The sequence below is a fragment of the Podarcis bocagei genome (genome assembly GCF_964188305.1).
Source record: "Podarcis bocagei genome assembly, chromosome: 3".
Classification (NCBI taxonomy): domain Eukaryota; kingdom Metazoa; phylum Chordata; class Lepidosauria; order Squamata; family Lacertidae; genus Podarcis; species Podarcis bocagei.
The window spans coordinates 61,908,969-61,921,044 of record NC_138127.1 but is presented as its reverse complement, the minus strand read 5'-3'; the positions used below and the strand labels follow the sequence as shown (position 1 = coordinate 61,921,044).

General features: G+C 43.5%; 1 protein-coding gene across 6 annotated transcripts in view; it reads right to left on the bottom strand.

Annotated features, from left to right (window-relative positions):
* Positions 1-10,789, bottom strand: part of DISC1 (DISC1 scaffold protein) — a 162,228-nt gene extending 151,439 nt beyond the window's left edge. For 2 of the 6 annotated variants that reach the window (XM_081186210.1, XM_081186211.1), the window contains exons 1-2: positions 10,587-10,781; positions 9,681-9,822 (exon numbers count right to left, since the gene is read on the bottom strand). Coding sequence is in view for 4 of the 6 variants with exons in the window: in XM_081186212.1 (XP_081042338.1) it covers positions 10,587-10,662 (76 nt within the window). In the remaining 2 variants the exon portion in view is untranslated. Of the gene's footprint in view, positions 1-8,049; positions 8,154-9,680; positions 9,823-10,586 lie in introns of all 6 variants that reach the window. The other 4 variants (XM_081186208.1, XM_081186209.1, XM_081186212.1 and 1 more) reach the window with 4 other exon arrangements.
* Between the last annotated feature and the right edge of the window lie 1,287 nt (positions 10,790-12,076).

The window sequence follows — 12,076 nt, the reverse complement described above, 5'->3', positions numbered from 1 at the left end:
CGTGTCTTGACCTCTTGAGCTTGTGAAGAGTTTTTTCTGAGAAGATGGCTGTACTGCACTTAGTTGTGCTCTGGCTTGGCTTCGTGTATAGGGGCGAGCTGTGGTTTTGTGCCCTGTGCCAGCCAGATCTGTGTAGGGATTGCAGGGGGGTGCAGCATCCGGAGGTGCCACTATGGTTTGGCTACTGGATGGTGTCTGTAATTTATCTGTGGAGAGGGTCTGGGTTTGGGTCTGGTGTGGTTGATTGGAGATGGCGTTCTGTGTGCCTCTGGTTCTGGTGTCGGTTTTTGTGGGGAGGGCTATTTTCCAGATGTCTGGCAGGCGGGACGTATCGTCACGCTTGTTCATGTTGTGAGGGTGTTTCTCTATCTCGATGGCTTCCATGATTATTCTCTTGTGGTGGTGTTCCATGTTAAAGAGCAATTTGGAATCTGAAAAATTAATTTCGTGTCCTGTTTCTTTCATGTGTTGGTAAAGAGAGGAAGTTTTTTCTTCTTTTTTGACGGCATTCTTGTGTTCTGCGATACGTGCATTTATTCGTCTGTTTGTTTGTCCAATGTACGTGGCTGGGCAGACTTTGCAGGGTATTTCATAGACCCCTTGGTTTTCTAACTGGATTTTATCTTTGGGGTTTCTGAGGATATTGGCTATTTTTTGGTTGGTGCAAAAGGCTGTTTTGATATTGTGTTTATGGAGGATTTTGCTAATTTTATCTGTAGTGCCCTTGATATAAGGAAGGAGGGCCATGCCATTGTTTTCTTCTGTGTCTTGGTTTTTGGGGGGTGTTTCTTTTTGGATTAGCTTCGTAACCCTGTTTTGCTGGTATCCCTTCGTAACCCTGTTTTGCTGGTATCCCTTCGTAACCCTGTTTTGCTGGTTTTGCAGGGTTACGAAGCTAATCCAAAAAGAAACACCCCCCAAAAACCAAGACACAGAAGAAAACAATGGCATGGCCCTCCTTCCTTATATCAAGGGCACTACAGATAAAATTAGCAAAATCCTCCATAAACACAATATCAAAACAGCCTTTTGCACCAACCAAAAAATAGCCAATATCCTCAGAAACCCCAAAGATAAAATCCAGTTAGAAAACCAAGGGGTCTATGAAATACCCTGCAAAGTCTGCCCAGCCACGTACATTGGACAAACAAACAGACGAATAAATGCACGTATCGCAGAACACAAGAATGCCGTCAAAAAAGAAGAAAAAACTTCCTCTCTTTACCAACACATGAAAGAAACAGGACACGAAATTAATTTTTCAGATTCCAAATTGCTCTTTAACATGGAACACCACCACAAGAGAATAATCATGGAAGCCATCGAGATAGAGAAACACCCTCACAACATGAACAAGCGTGACGATACGTCCCGCCTGCCAGACATCTGGAAAATAGCCCTCCCCACAAAAACCGACACCAGAACCAGAGGCACACAGAACGCCATCTCCAATCAACCACACCAGACCCAAACCCAGACCCTCTCCACAGATAAATTACAGACACCATCCAGTAGCCAAACCATAGTGGCACCTCCGGATGCTGCACCCCCCTGCAATCCCTACACAGATCTGGCTGGCACAGGGCACAAAACCACAGCTCGCCCCTATACACGAAGCCAAGCCAGAGCACAACTAAGTGCAGTACAGCCATCTTCTCAGAAAAAACTCTTCACAAGCTCAAGAGGTCAAGACACGAAAGCTTTAGCAACTAATCCACACCTAATGACCCTCCTAAGTGGTACTCAGAATATCACTCAAGAAATCACTCAAGATATCCCTCAAGTAATTAATGAACAAAAGAAGAAAAGACACACTAACCTGGGAACTTCCTCTCTGCCCAGAACGTTGGAGGCTATACACCACACCCCCTCAACAGTATTTATAGGAACTCAAACACTGAGATCCTGCTCTGTTCCAGTAACAAGAAGCCGAAAGCACCAGCCTGAAGATGACGAGTGAGACCTCGTCGAAACGTCGCCTAGACACCCCAACTCTTACACGGGAAGACACCCGAAGACACCAAAACCTGCATTCCTGTACCCGTGAAAATCTACGAAAGCATATATATATATATATATATATATATATATATATATGCAGGTTTTGGTGTCTTCGGGTGTCTTCCCGTGTAAGAGTTGGGGTGTCTAGGCGACGTTTCGACGTTTCGACGAGGTCTCACTCGTCATCTTCAGGCTGGTGCTTTCGGCTTCTTGTTACTGGAACAGAGCAGGATCTCAGTGTTTGAGTTCCTATAAATACTGTTGAGGGGGTGTGGTTCAAATGGAACCACACCCCCTCAACAGTATTTATAGGAACCACACCCCCTCAACAGTATTTATAGGAACTCAAACACTGAGATCCTGCTCTGTTCCAGTAACAAGAAGCCGAAAGCACCAGCCTGAAGATGACGAGTGAGACCTCGTCGAAACGTCGCCTAGACACCCCAACTCTTACACGGGAAGACACCCGAAGACACCAAAACCTGCATTCCTGTACCCGTGAAAATCTACGAAAACAAATATATATATATATATATATATATATATATATATATATATATTTAAAAACCATGAGGGGTGAGGCACTTTTCTCAGGTGGTGCCATCAGGGGCTGGGCTGAGAAAGTACTGAGGCAGCTGTGCTGCTTTCAATGCCACCACCCATCCCTTCTGCCCATCTCTATCTGTTCTCTGCTGGACTTTGGAAGGGCCCACCGGAAGGCCCCTTGCTCAAGACCCTTTCAAACCAAAATGTTTTTTTAATCAGATCATTTTTATTCTTCTGTTTCAGCTACATTCATACACCTCTTGAAAAGTAACCTGGTTTAAAATTTAACATGAATTTAAATACAGAGTAAACACACTTCTCTCAAAACTGTCTATATGACCCTGAGTTAATGCTTGTGGTTTTCCCCATGTAAATGAATTAACCAAATGGAAAATTGCTTGACCTTTCAGATCAAGCATTATTAATATGACACAGTAGGTCATTATCTTATTTATTATTGTGCAAAAAATGAATTGACCCTGTCAACCAAACAACATGGACATTCACTTTCCAAGTCACTGAAAAACATTGTTCTTTCTAGTTACTATCAGTGCTCTGAGCACCCTGCTAGAGAGTTTGGGCTTGTGACAGAGGCTTCTGGTATCCCAGTGGAATTTTAGATATTTCCATTTGAACAAACAGAAACACAAAAAACCTCTTCTGAACTCAAGGGGAGCTTCAAAAGCAGCTAATCATGCACCATGGTTGCCAACTTTTTGAGGAAGTACAACCCTAAAAATCCCCTTGGACTCACAGAACTAGAGCATGATAATATTCTCTTGATCTTCACTTCACCAAGAACTGCTCCATCTCTGACATCTCAGCTGTAGATGTCCAATTGTGATAGTATGTTCTTTAACATTACAAATATTGTAACCCTTTCTCTGTCCTCTCAGCAAAAATACTGTTGCACACGCTAGTCACCTTTCACCTTGACTGCTGCAATCTTCTGTCTAGCCTTCCACTGCCCTATCACCTCTATCTACCACCCTGCTGCCAAAATTATTTGCCTCTACTGTCACTCTGACTATGCAAATTCCTTTATAAATCCCTGCACTGTTTTCCTGTCTGCTCCCAGATCTTGTACAACCATTTCATCATTGCCTTCAAAATTCTTCAAGGTTCTCCACCATCCAGCTGCCTTTAATTTCTTAAACAAAAAAAGGGTGATGGCTCCATAAGTTGAGCAGCTTACATTTGTCCCTATTAAAATTGTTTTTGTTAGTTTGGGTCCAGTTCTTCAATCTATTAAGGTCACAGGCAGGGAAGACAGGATACAAATTAAAAAAAAATATTATTATTATTATTATTATTATTATTATTATTATTATTATTATATTGAATCCCGATTCTGTCTTCTGCAGCATTAGCTGCCCCTTCCAGTTTGACATCATCTGCAAATTTGATTAGCATCCCTTCAACTCCTTCTTCTAAGACATTTATAAAGATGTTGAACAACAACAGGCCCAGGACAGAACCTCATGGCACCCTACTTGACACTTTTTTCCAGGATGCTGAGGAACCATTAGTGAGCACTCTTTGGGTTCAGCCAGCCAACCAGCTATAAAGCCTCCTAACAACAACCTCATCCAGCCCACATTTTACCAGCTTGACACCGAAATAACAACTTACCAGTAAAAAAAAAATTAAATCCCTATACAAGAGTATGGAACTTCAAGAATCATTAAAGAGCAAAAGGAATCAATCAGCCTCAAGAACAACAAACCCAACACTTTTGTTTCCATTCCATGCAAGTTACTTGTTTACATCTGTATCATGCACGAAAAAGGGAAGCAGAAGTATTGCTGCATGCAGTGTCATCAAAACAGAGGCAGGTTTCTCCAAATTTGCAAAAGCAGTGGAGGGCATGAGCCAAATACAGCAACAAGCTGACAAAGCTAATAGAATTTGGCTGGATAAGTTATGACAAAAGCAAAGATGTTCAACTTGGATACCTACAATTCAATGTTATTAATCTTCCCTTGGAACCACTTTACACACTGAGACTACAGTCCTAAAATCCCACTTACATAGCAGTAAGCCCCATCAAGCCCAATAGAGCATACTTATGCCTTGGATTGGGCTGCAAATTTATAAACATACTGAAGTTTACAAAAGTTGTCCCCATATATTAAAACTACTCAAATTTCACTTGATCCGCAAAGTGCACTCAACATCTGGCCATATAAGTTTCGGGGATTTTCCTTCTGTTTGGTAAACACACACTGGCAATTTCTTTTTCTTTGTTAGTAAGTATTTATTCAGGATAAAATTGTATCTGCTTTTATTTAAAACTAAGCTCCCACTGAATTCAGTTGGACTTACTTCTAAGTAAGCATGCAGAGGATCAGACTGTTAATCGCTCATATAAATAAAATTCTTCAGTCAAGCAATATTTGGCTATGGAAGTGTCCAAAAAAAAAAAAAGCATGTCATTTACTGAATCAGACATCTGATCGGGTGATGGCTACTTAATAAAGTATCTGTCCGACTTAAGGACTTCCTGGGCTTCTTCAGCTGAAGAGACAAAGAAGTCTATTGATGGAGATCTTTTTAAAAAAAATTCCAGTGAAACAGTGTAGGCATTATATTGGAACTGAAAGCCTTTTGACTCTCTGGGGGACTATGACTAAAACTGAAAAGGGAACACCCAAAGGAGGCTTTAAAATGGGTTCCAAAGACTTCACTATTTAAAGAATTCTTCTCTTGGCAAAGACGGTTCACATGACTACACAAAAACAAACAGGAAGATGTGTAAAAGCTCCTACAGTTTCTTGATGTTTTGAGAAGATATGAGTAAAGATTTGCTGCGACTGCACTGCATCAAAGTCTTCATGAATATTTGCACTGTTTTTATTTTACTATTTACTTTTTTAAAAATTCATTATGTTTTTCCATAATAGGTATAACATGTGATCACGTTTCCCTTCTACACTCAAAATCCAAATAAATATGCAAGATATTTAAAACAGAAAATATGATCCAGACACATATCCACTCAGAATAATCGTAAGGTTAGAATGCCCTCTGTAGGATTAAAACAGATGGTGAATTTCTTCAGATAAACTAGTTACCTCATACAGTGCAACAAGAAATAAAGGGAAAGTGCAGGTTGTTATATGCACATGCAGTTTGAAATACACAGCAATGTGTACAGTATCCTATGCAAGTTATTGAATATTTTGTTCACATAGTAGAATGTCCACATCATCAGCCATCAGGCTAAATGTGCTAGCGGTGGGATTAATGGAGGACCCTCTTTAATGTGAATGTGATAAGCAATTGATGCGGTAAAAAGGTTTTCAAACCATTTGAACAGATTTCTAAATAATTCCCAAGAAATATCCATTCTTGCTACCACATTTTTTGCTCTATAAGACGCACCAGACCATAAGACGCACCTAGTTTTTGGAGGAGGAAAACAAGAAAAAAAATATTCTGAATCCCAGAAGCCAGAACAGCAAGGGGGATCACTGCACAGCGATCCCTCTTGCTGTCCTGGCTTATGGGATAGCCGCACGCAGCCTGTCCCGGGCAGTGGGAGGAAGGATCCCTCAAGAGCCGCACTCCCTTTAAAGAGCGCACGGAGCGTGTGTGCGGCTCTTGGGGGCTTTTCCCCGAGGAGGGAGAAGGGCAGCCCCTGTTGTTGTTGTTGTTGTTATTGTTGCAAAAGCTGTTCAACAGGGGAAAGGAATACCTTGGAAGGTAGTAGACTCTCCTTTGCTTGGGATTTCTTAAATAGAGGTTGAATGGCCATCTGCCAGGGATTCTTTAGTTTTCTGCTTTGCAGGGGACTGGACTAGATGACCCTTGGGGTACCTTCCAATTCTATGATTCTATGATTGTGGAAGAGGGTTGTATTTTTAAAAGCACTCTTTACATAGAAAATGTAAGTGGTCTAAGTATCACATAATCCACCAGCAAAAAAACAGAAGAGGAAATAAAATGCACTTCTCTAATTAATGTGAAGAAGTTTGAGAAGAGAACAAATAGGAAGGAAATTATTTTAGTGTGGGCATTGTGGTATCAATGTACTACATGACCACAAAAAAAAAAAAGGCTGGCTAAAGCCGACTAGTTTCAATGCACTTAAACATCCTTCACTCTGTGCTGGAGAGCAGCCCTTGTCTTGTTTGAGAAAATAAGTAAAGGTAAAGGGACCCCCCCGAACATTAGATCCAGTCGTGACCGACTCTGGGGTTGCGGCGCTCATCTCACTTTATTGGCCGAGGGAGCCGGCGTACAGCTTCCGGGTCATGTGGCCAGCACAACAAAGACGCTTCTGGCGAACCACAGCAGCGCACAGAAACGCCGTTTACCTTCCCGCTGGAGTGGTACCTATTTATCTACTTGCACTTTGACATGCTTTCGAACTGCTAGGTTGGCAGGAGCAGGGACCGAGCCACAGGAGCTCACCCCGTCGCAGGGATTCGAACTGCCGACCTTCTGATTGGCAAGTCCTAGGCTCTGTGGTTTAACCCACAGCGCCACCCGTGTCCCTTTTGAGAAAATACTTTGCAACTATTTCAATACAGAAATGATTGTACAACTTTTATGTGTGAGAAAACGCATGCAGTGACATTTCCATGCAATTAGCAATCTATGGATTAACATACAGAGGTACGAATTACCGTGTGAAAAGGACACATACAAAACTTCAGAAAAGTCCACTAGGTATTACAGCTATAAAAAATGGGCAACTTGTAATTCAGAGAAACAACAGAAGCATTTAAGGAGCAGGAACACCAGAACGTATCAGTCTCCAAAAGCCTATGCTGTAATAAATTTGTTATATCTTTAAATTGCCACAGGAGTCTGGAAATCACTGCATATGCCAGAAATCGTTTTCAGAAAAATATCATTGAATTTGGTGGAAAGTATATTATTTCTTGGTTGATATGCATATTATCTGAATGTACTGACCTTTTCCAGTCTGACACAAGAGGATATACAGTGAGCTAACAATCTAGATTTTAATCAAGAGTCAGAGCTGGCTACATGAAAAATGCAAGCATAAGCTGTTCTGCCTTGCTTAGTGATCTCACAAGAAATATGATAGGGACAGCTGAGTAGGCCTCTAAGATATCTGGGAAGATCACTTCCACAAAATTTCTCTTCTAAACTTTCCAAAGCACTATTCATACTAACAGGAGTGCCAACTTGATCCCGCGACTGTGGGTGCCCGGGGGTTGTGGGTGCCATGCAGCATACATGGCCCTGGTTCTGAAATTTGTGGGTGCCCGACCCCTTCACAGGGATTTTCATGGGTGCTTGCACTCCCAGGGCCCCAAGGAGTGGGCACCTATGCATAGTATTGTGCAATTTGAAGGTTCTAAGTCAGATATCTTTCCAGCTAAAAGTAGAGTCAAACAAAACAATAATAGTGTGTCAATTCTTGTGGGTATTTATTTGCCCCCCACTCTGTTCCAGAGCTACACTTTGGAGGACACAGCAAGAATATGAACCCCAAGTCATATGGCAAAGGCTTACAAACCTGCTCACCTGAACCACAATGATGAGGCACAATGATTCCACAACTGCAGGCTGCAAATGATGCCACACTCTTCATCCCAAAGAGTGTCTGAGCAGTATGTGCACATTTTCTTCTGCGGTGCAAAGAGGGGTGCTTCAGAGGGATGCAACTGAGATTGGGAAACTAGTGCAGGGGGTGAAGGGTTAAATATCCTTTCCCCAGAATTGCAGCCCCAATCTAAATCAGTCTCATGATTCCTTTTAACCCCCCCGCCCCCAAAATATATATATATTGGAGATTGGATCATGGTTGGCCACGCTTGGTTTGCCACCTTAATTAATTTAGTTTGATCCTCAGGGACAGACAATCCATGACCCAGATCTCCCATTTTTTTTGTATTTGAAGATCAGTGAAGTGGCTTTGGAGAGAAATGTTTAACTGTTTCCTCCTCCCGCTCCCCCCCCCCCAAAAGCTACTCCACCTCTGTAACTCTCAGCCCTTGCAAAGCTGAAGTTGGATTTACAAAGTGGAACAGACAGTAGTTACAAGATGCTTTTCTAAATACTGTGTTTTTAGTACTCTGAGGAACAGCACCCCTCTTGGTTGTCAAAAGAAGAAATTTAACGACTTTCATCAGTACAATTTATGTTGCAACACTTGTGCTTTGGAACTCCATGCCTGTTGACATTAAGCAGGTGCCATCACTATACTCTCTTACACACCTGCTGAAAAGTGTTCTGTTTCATGTCTGTCCAGGCACATGTTTTCACTATATCAGTTTTTAAATTGTTTTACATGTTTTATTGTGTTTAACTGTTTTTTGTTTTTAAATATATATTTTTATCTTTAATTATTTTTTAAATCACAAGTGTTTACTGCTCTGGGCACCTTTGGGAGCAAGTGTGGGCCATTAAATAAACAAATCCTTATCTATTTTTTGTTAGTTTGTTTTCTTTGTTGGAGATGGGATTGGGGAAGTTGCAAGATACAGTTATCAAAGCAGATAGATAAATCTTGCCCACCAATCTAGCTTCTTCAGTCTTCTGAGAGTTGGCTGCACTTGCTTCATAAAGGCTTATCTAGATGATTATTTGTTACAATAACTAAAAGAGCAAATTCCAGCATTATGACCTGTAAATTCCTTATGTGGCAACAGGTCCAATAAGGGCAAGTTAGAAGAATGTCTTCAGAATTTAGACTTTCAGCTGATTGCTACCATTTTTGGTAGTAACAACAAAAAATGCCATAGAAACAGCAACAGATAAAAAGATATAGATATATATATAAACAACCCTAAATAACCAGGACTGTAATCATTCCACAATTAATGAATAAATATTGAACTGGTACTTTTACAAGTGCCACAAAATTCCACACTTGTAAGGGATTGATATTTTAGACTGCCAACTCCTGCATTCTGAAACTTCCTACTAGCTGACATTAGGCAGAATGCCCTATCTATACACTTTATGATGCCTGCACAAAAACTTTATAAAAACTTTGTCAATAGTTTTCATCTGTAAGTTTGGTTATAATGACCTTGTTTTTAACTTGGGACTTCTACGAATAATTTTAATGCATTCCTTGGAAACTGCTGAGTGGTCCTATTTAAAGTTAAGCAAGATAAACAAATCATGTTAAATCGACAAATACAGGTCACCTTGATATTCTGGAAACAACAACCGTCTTTACTCAGACTTTTGTTGTTTTAACCCATGTGCAACAACTGGACTCATTCTAGGTGCCTCTTTTATAGTTTTGTTTTCCATCTTGTTGCTGTTAATACTTCTGCTTTATACACGCTGTAAAATGAAATAAAAGAAACTTTGCAAAAGAAGAAGAGCACAAATCATAATAACACGTCCTGTCACAATATATGGCAGAGAAGGGGGAACTGTGGCCTCTAGATGTTGCTAGACTCCCACCTTCCCTGACCACTGGCCTTGCTGGCTGGGGCTGATGGGGGCTGATGGATAGCCCAGGGCCCCTAGCCCCGGTATAGGGTGCAGTACAATAACTTTTCCCTTCGTGTTTGTTTTTTACAATAACTTCCCTTCGTCGGACACCCCCCCCCCCCCGCGCGCGCATTTTTCTCTGCAGGGCTCCTATGCCTTTAACCGTTGGAAGTCAACAAGTGAGGGAACTTCCCAACTTCTGCCTCTCTAACCGAGGCGGCGACTGTTGGAGGCCCAGGAGCCCTGGCGAGGAAGGACACGGACCGGCAGCCCCCTCTAGTCTTCTTCCTCGCCTGCTGCTGCTGCCGGGCTGCCCGAGTGACGCCTCTAGGGGCAGCGGAGACCGGGAGGGGAAAGCAGCACCGAAACTTCTCCCGAGGGAGGAAAGCCTTCCCCCTTGCTTCCCGCCGCCTGCCGCTCCCAAGGCTCCAGGGGGGTGAGGGGGAAGAGGCGGCGCTTTCCCGCTCTCCCCCATTAGAGAAGCGGCTCCGCCTGAGAAGAAGAATCCCGCTTCTTTTCTTCCCGCGCCCGCCGCCGTGCGTGGAGCTGAGGCGAGGAGGAACTCCGGCGTCCCCGCCGCCCCCTCAGGCCGAGAAGCGCCCAATCCTCACCGGCCTTCGGCTCCGAGCTCTCAGTGGTCCGACGCCTTAGGTCTCCTGAGGGGCCGCCGCCGCTGCCGCTCCACATCCTCCTCCTCCGAGGCTGCCGTTCGTGGGCCGCCTCGGCCGCAGCCCCTTCCCCGCCCCTTCGGCGGCGGCGGCGGCGACTCGCATCCGCTGGAGCAGGCGGGAGCCAAGCGCTGACTGAGGCCGCCCCCTGGCCCGCTCCGGCCGGGTGGGGGAGAAGGAGCTAGCTGGGTCGCCAGCGCTCCCAGGACTTCTCGGCTCCGCCATGCTCGGACCCCCGCTTTTTCCCGGGCTTTTGTGTGCCTTTTATCCAACACAGGACGGCAAGGGAAGCTTTTCCTCTGCCCTGCGTCGTTTTGCTAGAGGCGGCTTCACCTGTTGAGCCTCTGCCTCGCGCAGCTGTCGAAAGCACAGAAGCCCTAATGGTCGAAATCTCGCTCTGTTTCCCTTTGCATGCCTCAGCCAGTGCCGGATTTACGTATATACGCTAAAAAAAACTGTAGCTTAGAGCCCCACTCTCTTGGAGGTCCCCAAAAATTTAAAGGAAAGAAAACCTGGGTGTACATTTCCAAAATATAAGATAAAAAACAAAATAAAACCTACATACAGCAACAGTGTTTTGTGTTATGTAGGCTCCTACGCTGTAAGTAATGGGCCCTGCCTGCTCCCTAAAATATCACTGGTTTGCTCATTTCTATATATAGGGTGCCTACATTCTGCATGGACTGGTCGCATGGCAACAATGTGCAAATGGCTTTAGATACCTATTAGGTCCATAAATTACCATATAGCATATATTCAACACAAAAACAGTGACAATTTGTTGTTGACAGAGGACAGCTGGACATATAATGGGCCTCACCAAATCTAAACCCAGCCCTGGTCTCAGCCTCTGCGTCCCACACATTCAGGATAATTGAGTGGGGGGGGGGGTGGAGCTCAAAAGCGGGAATTAAAGTTATTAGCTGGGCCTGGGCTGGGAAGTCAACCTATTCCCCTCATAGACCTCCCATTCCCGGGACTGATTGTTAAGCTGCTCTCAGAGTTGTAGCTTCTGCAAGGGGAATTAGGGGTCTCTCCTAACAACTCTCAGCCCCTTTAACTGCAGCTCCCAGGATTCTGTGAGAGAAGGCAGGACTGTTTCCAGTGGCATGATACTGCTTGAAATGCGTAGCACAGATGATACTTTTCTTGCTTATAATGCCTCTGTGATTATTAGTAACCAGTAGCAGGGTGTATACCCTGTATCTTCTGAAGTGTAGGGGGAAGTAAATCACACCTATGGATCCAGAAGTCATTTGTGCTCTGCATAAAATTGAGACACAGCTGCTTTCAGTAACATTTCCAGGGCCTTTCGCTTTGCTTTGTAAAACTAGGGCTTCTTCCTGTTAAGCTACACACACACAGTTACTAGCATCAGACTAAGCAGGCCCGTGACATAATAAGCCAGAAGTAAAATGGTAGGACAAGAGGTC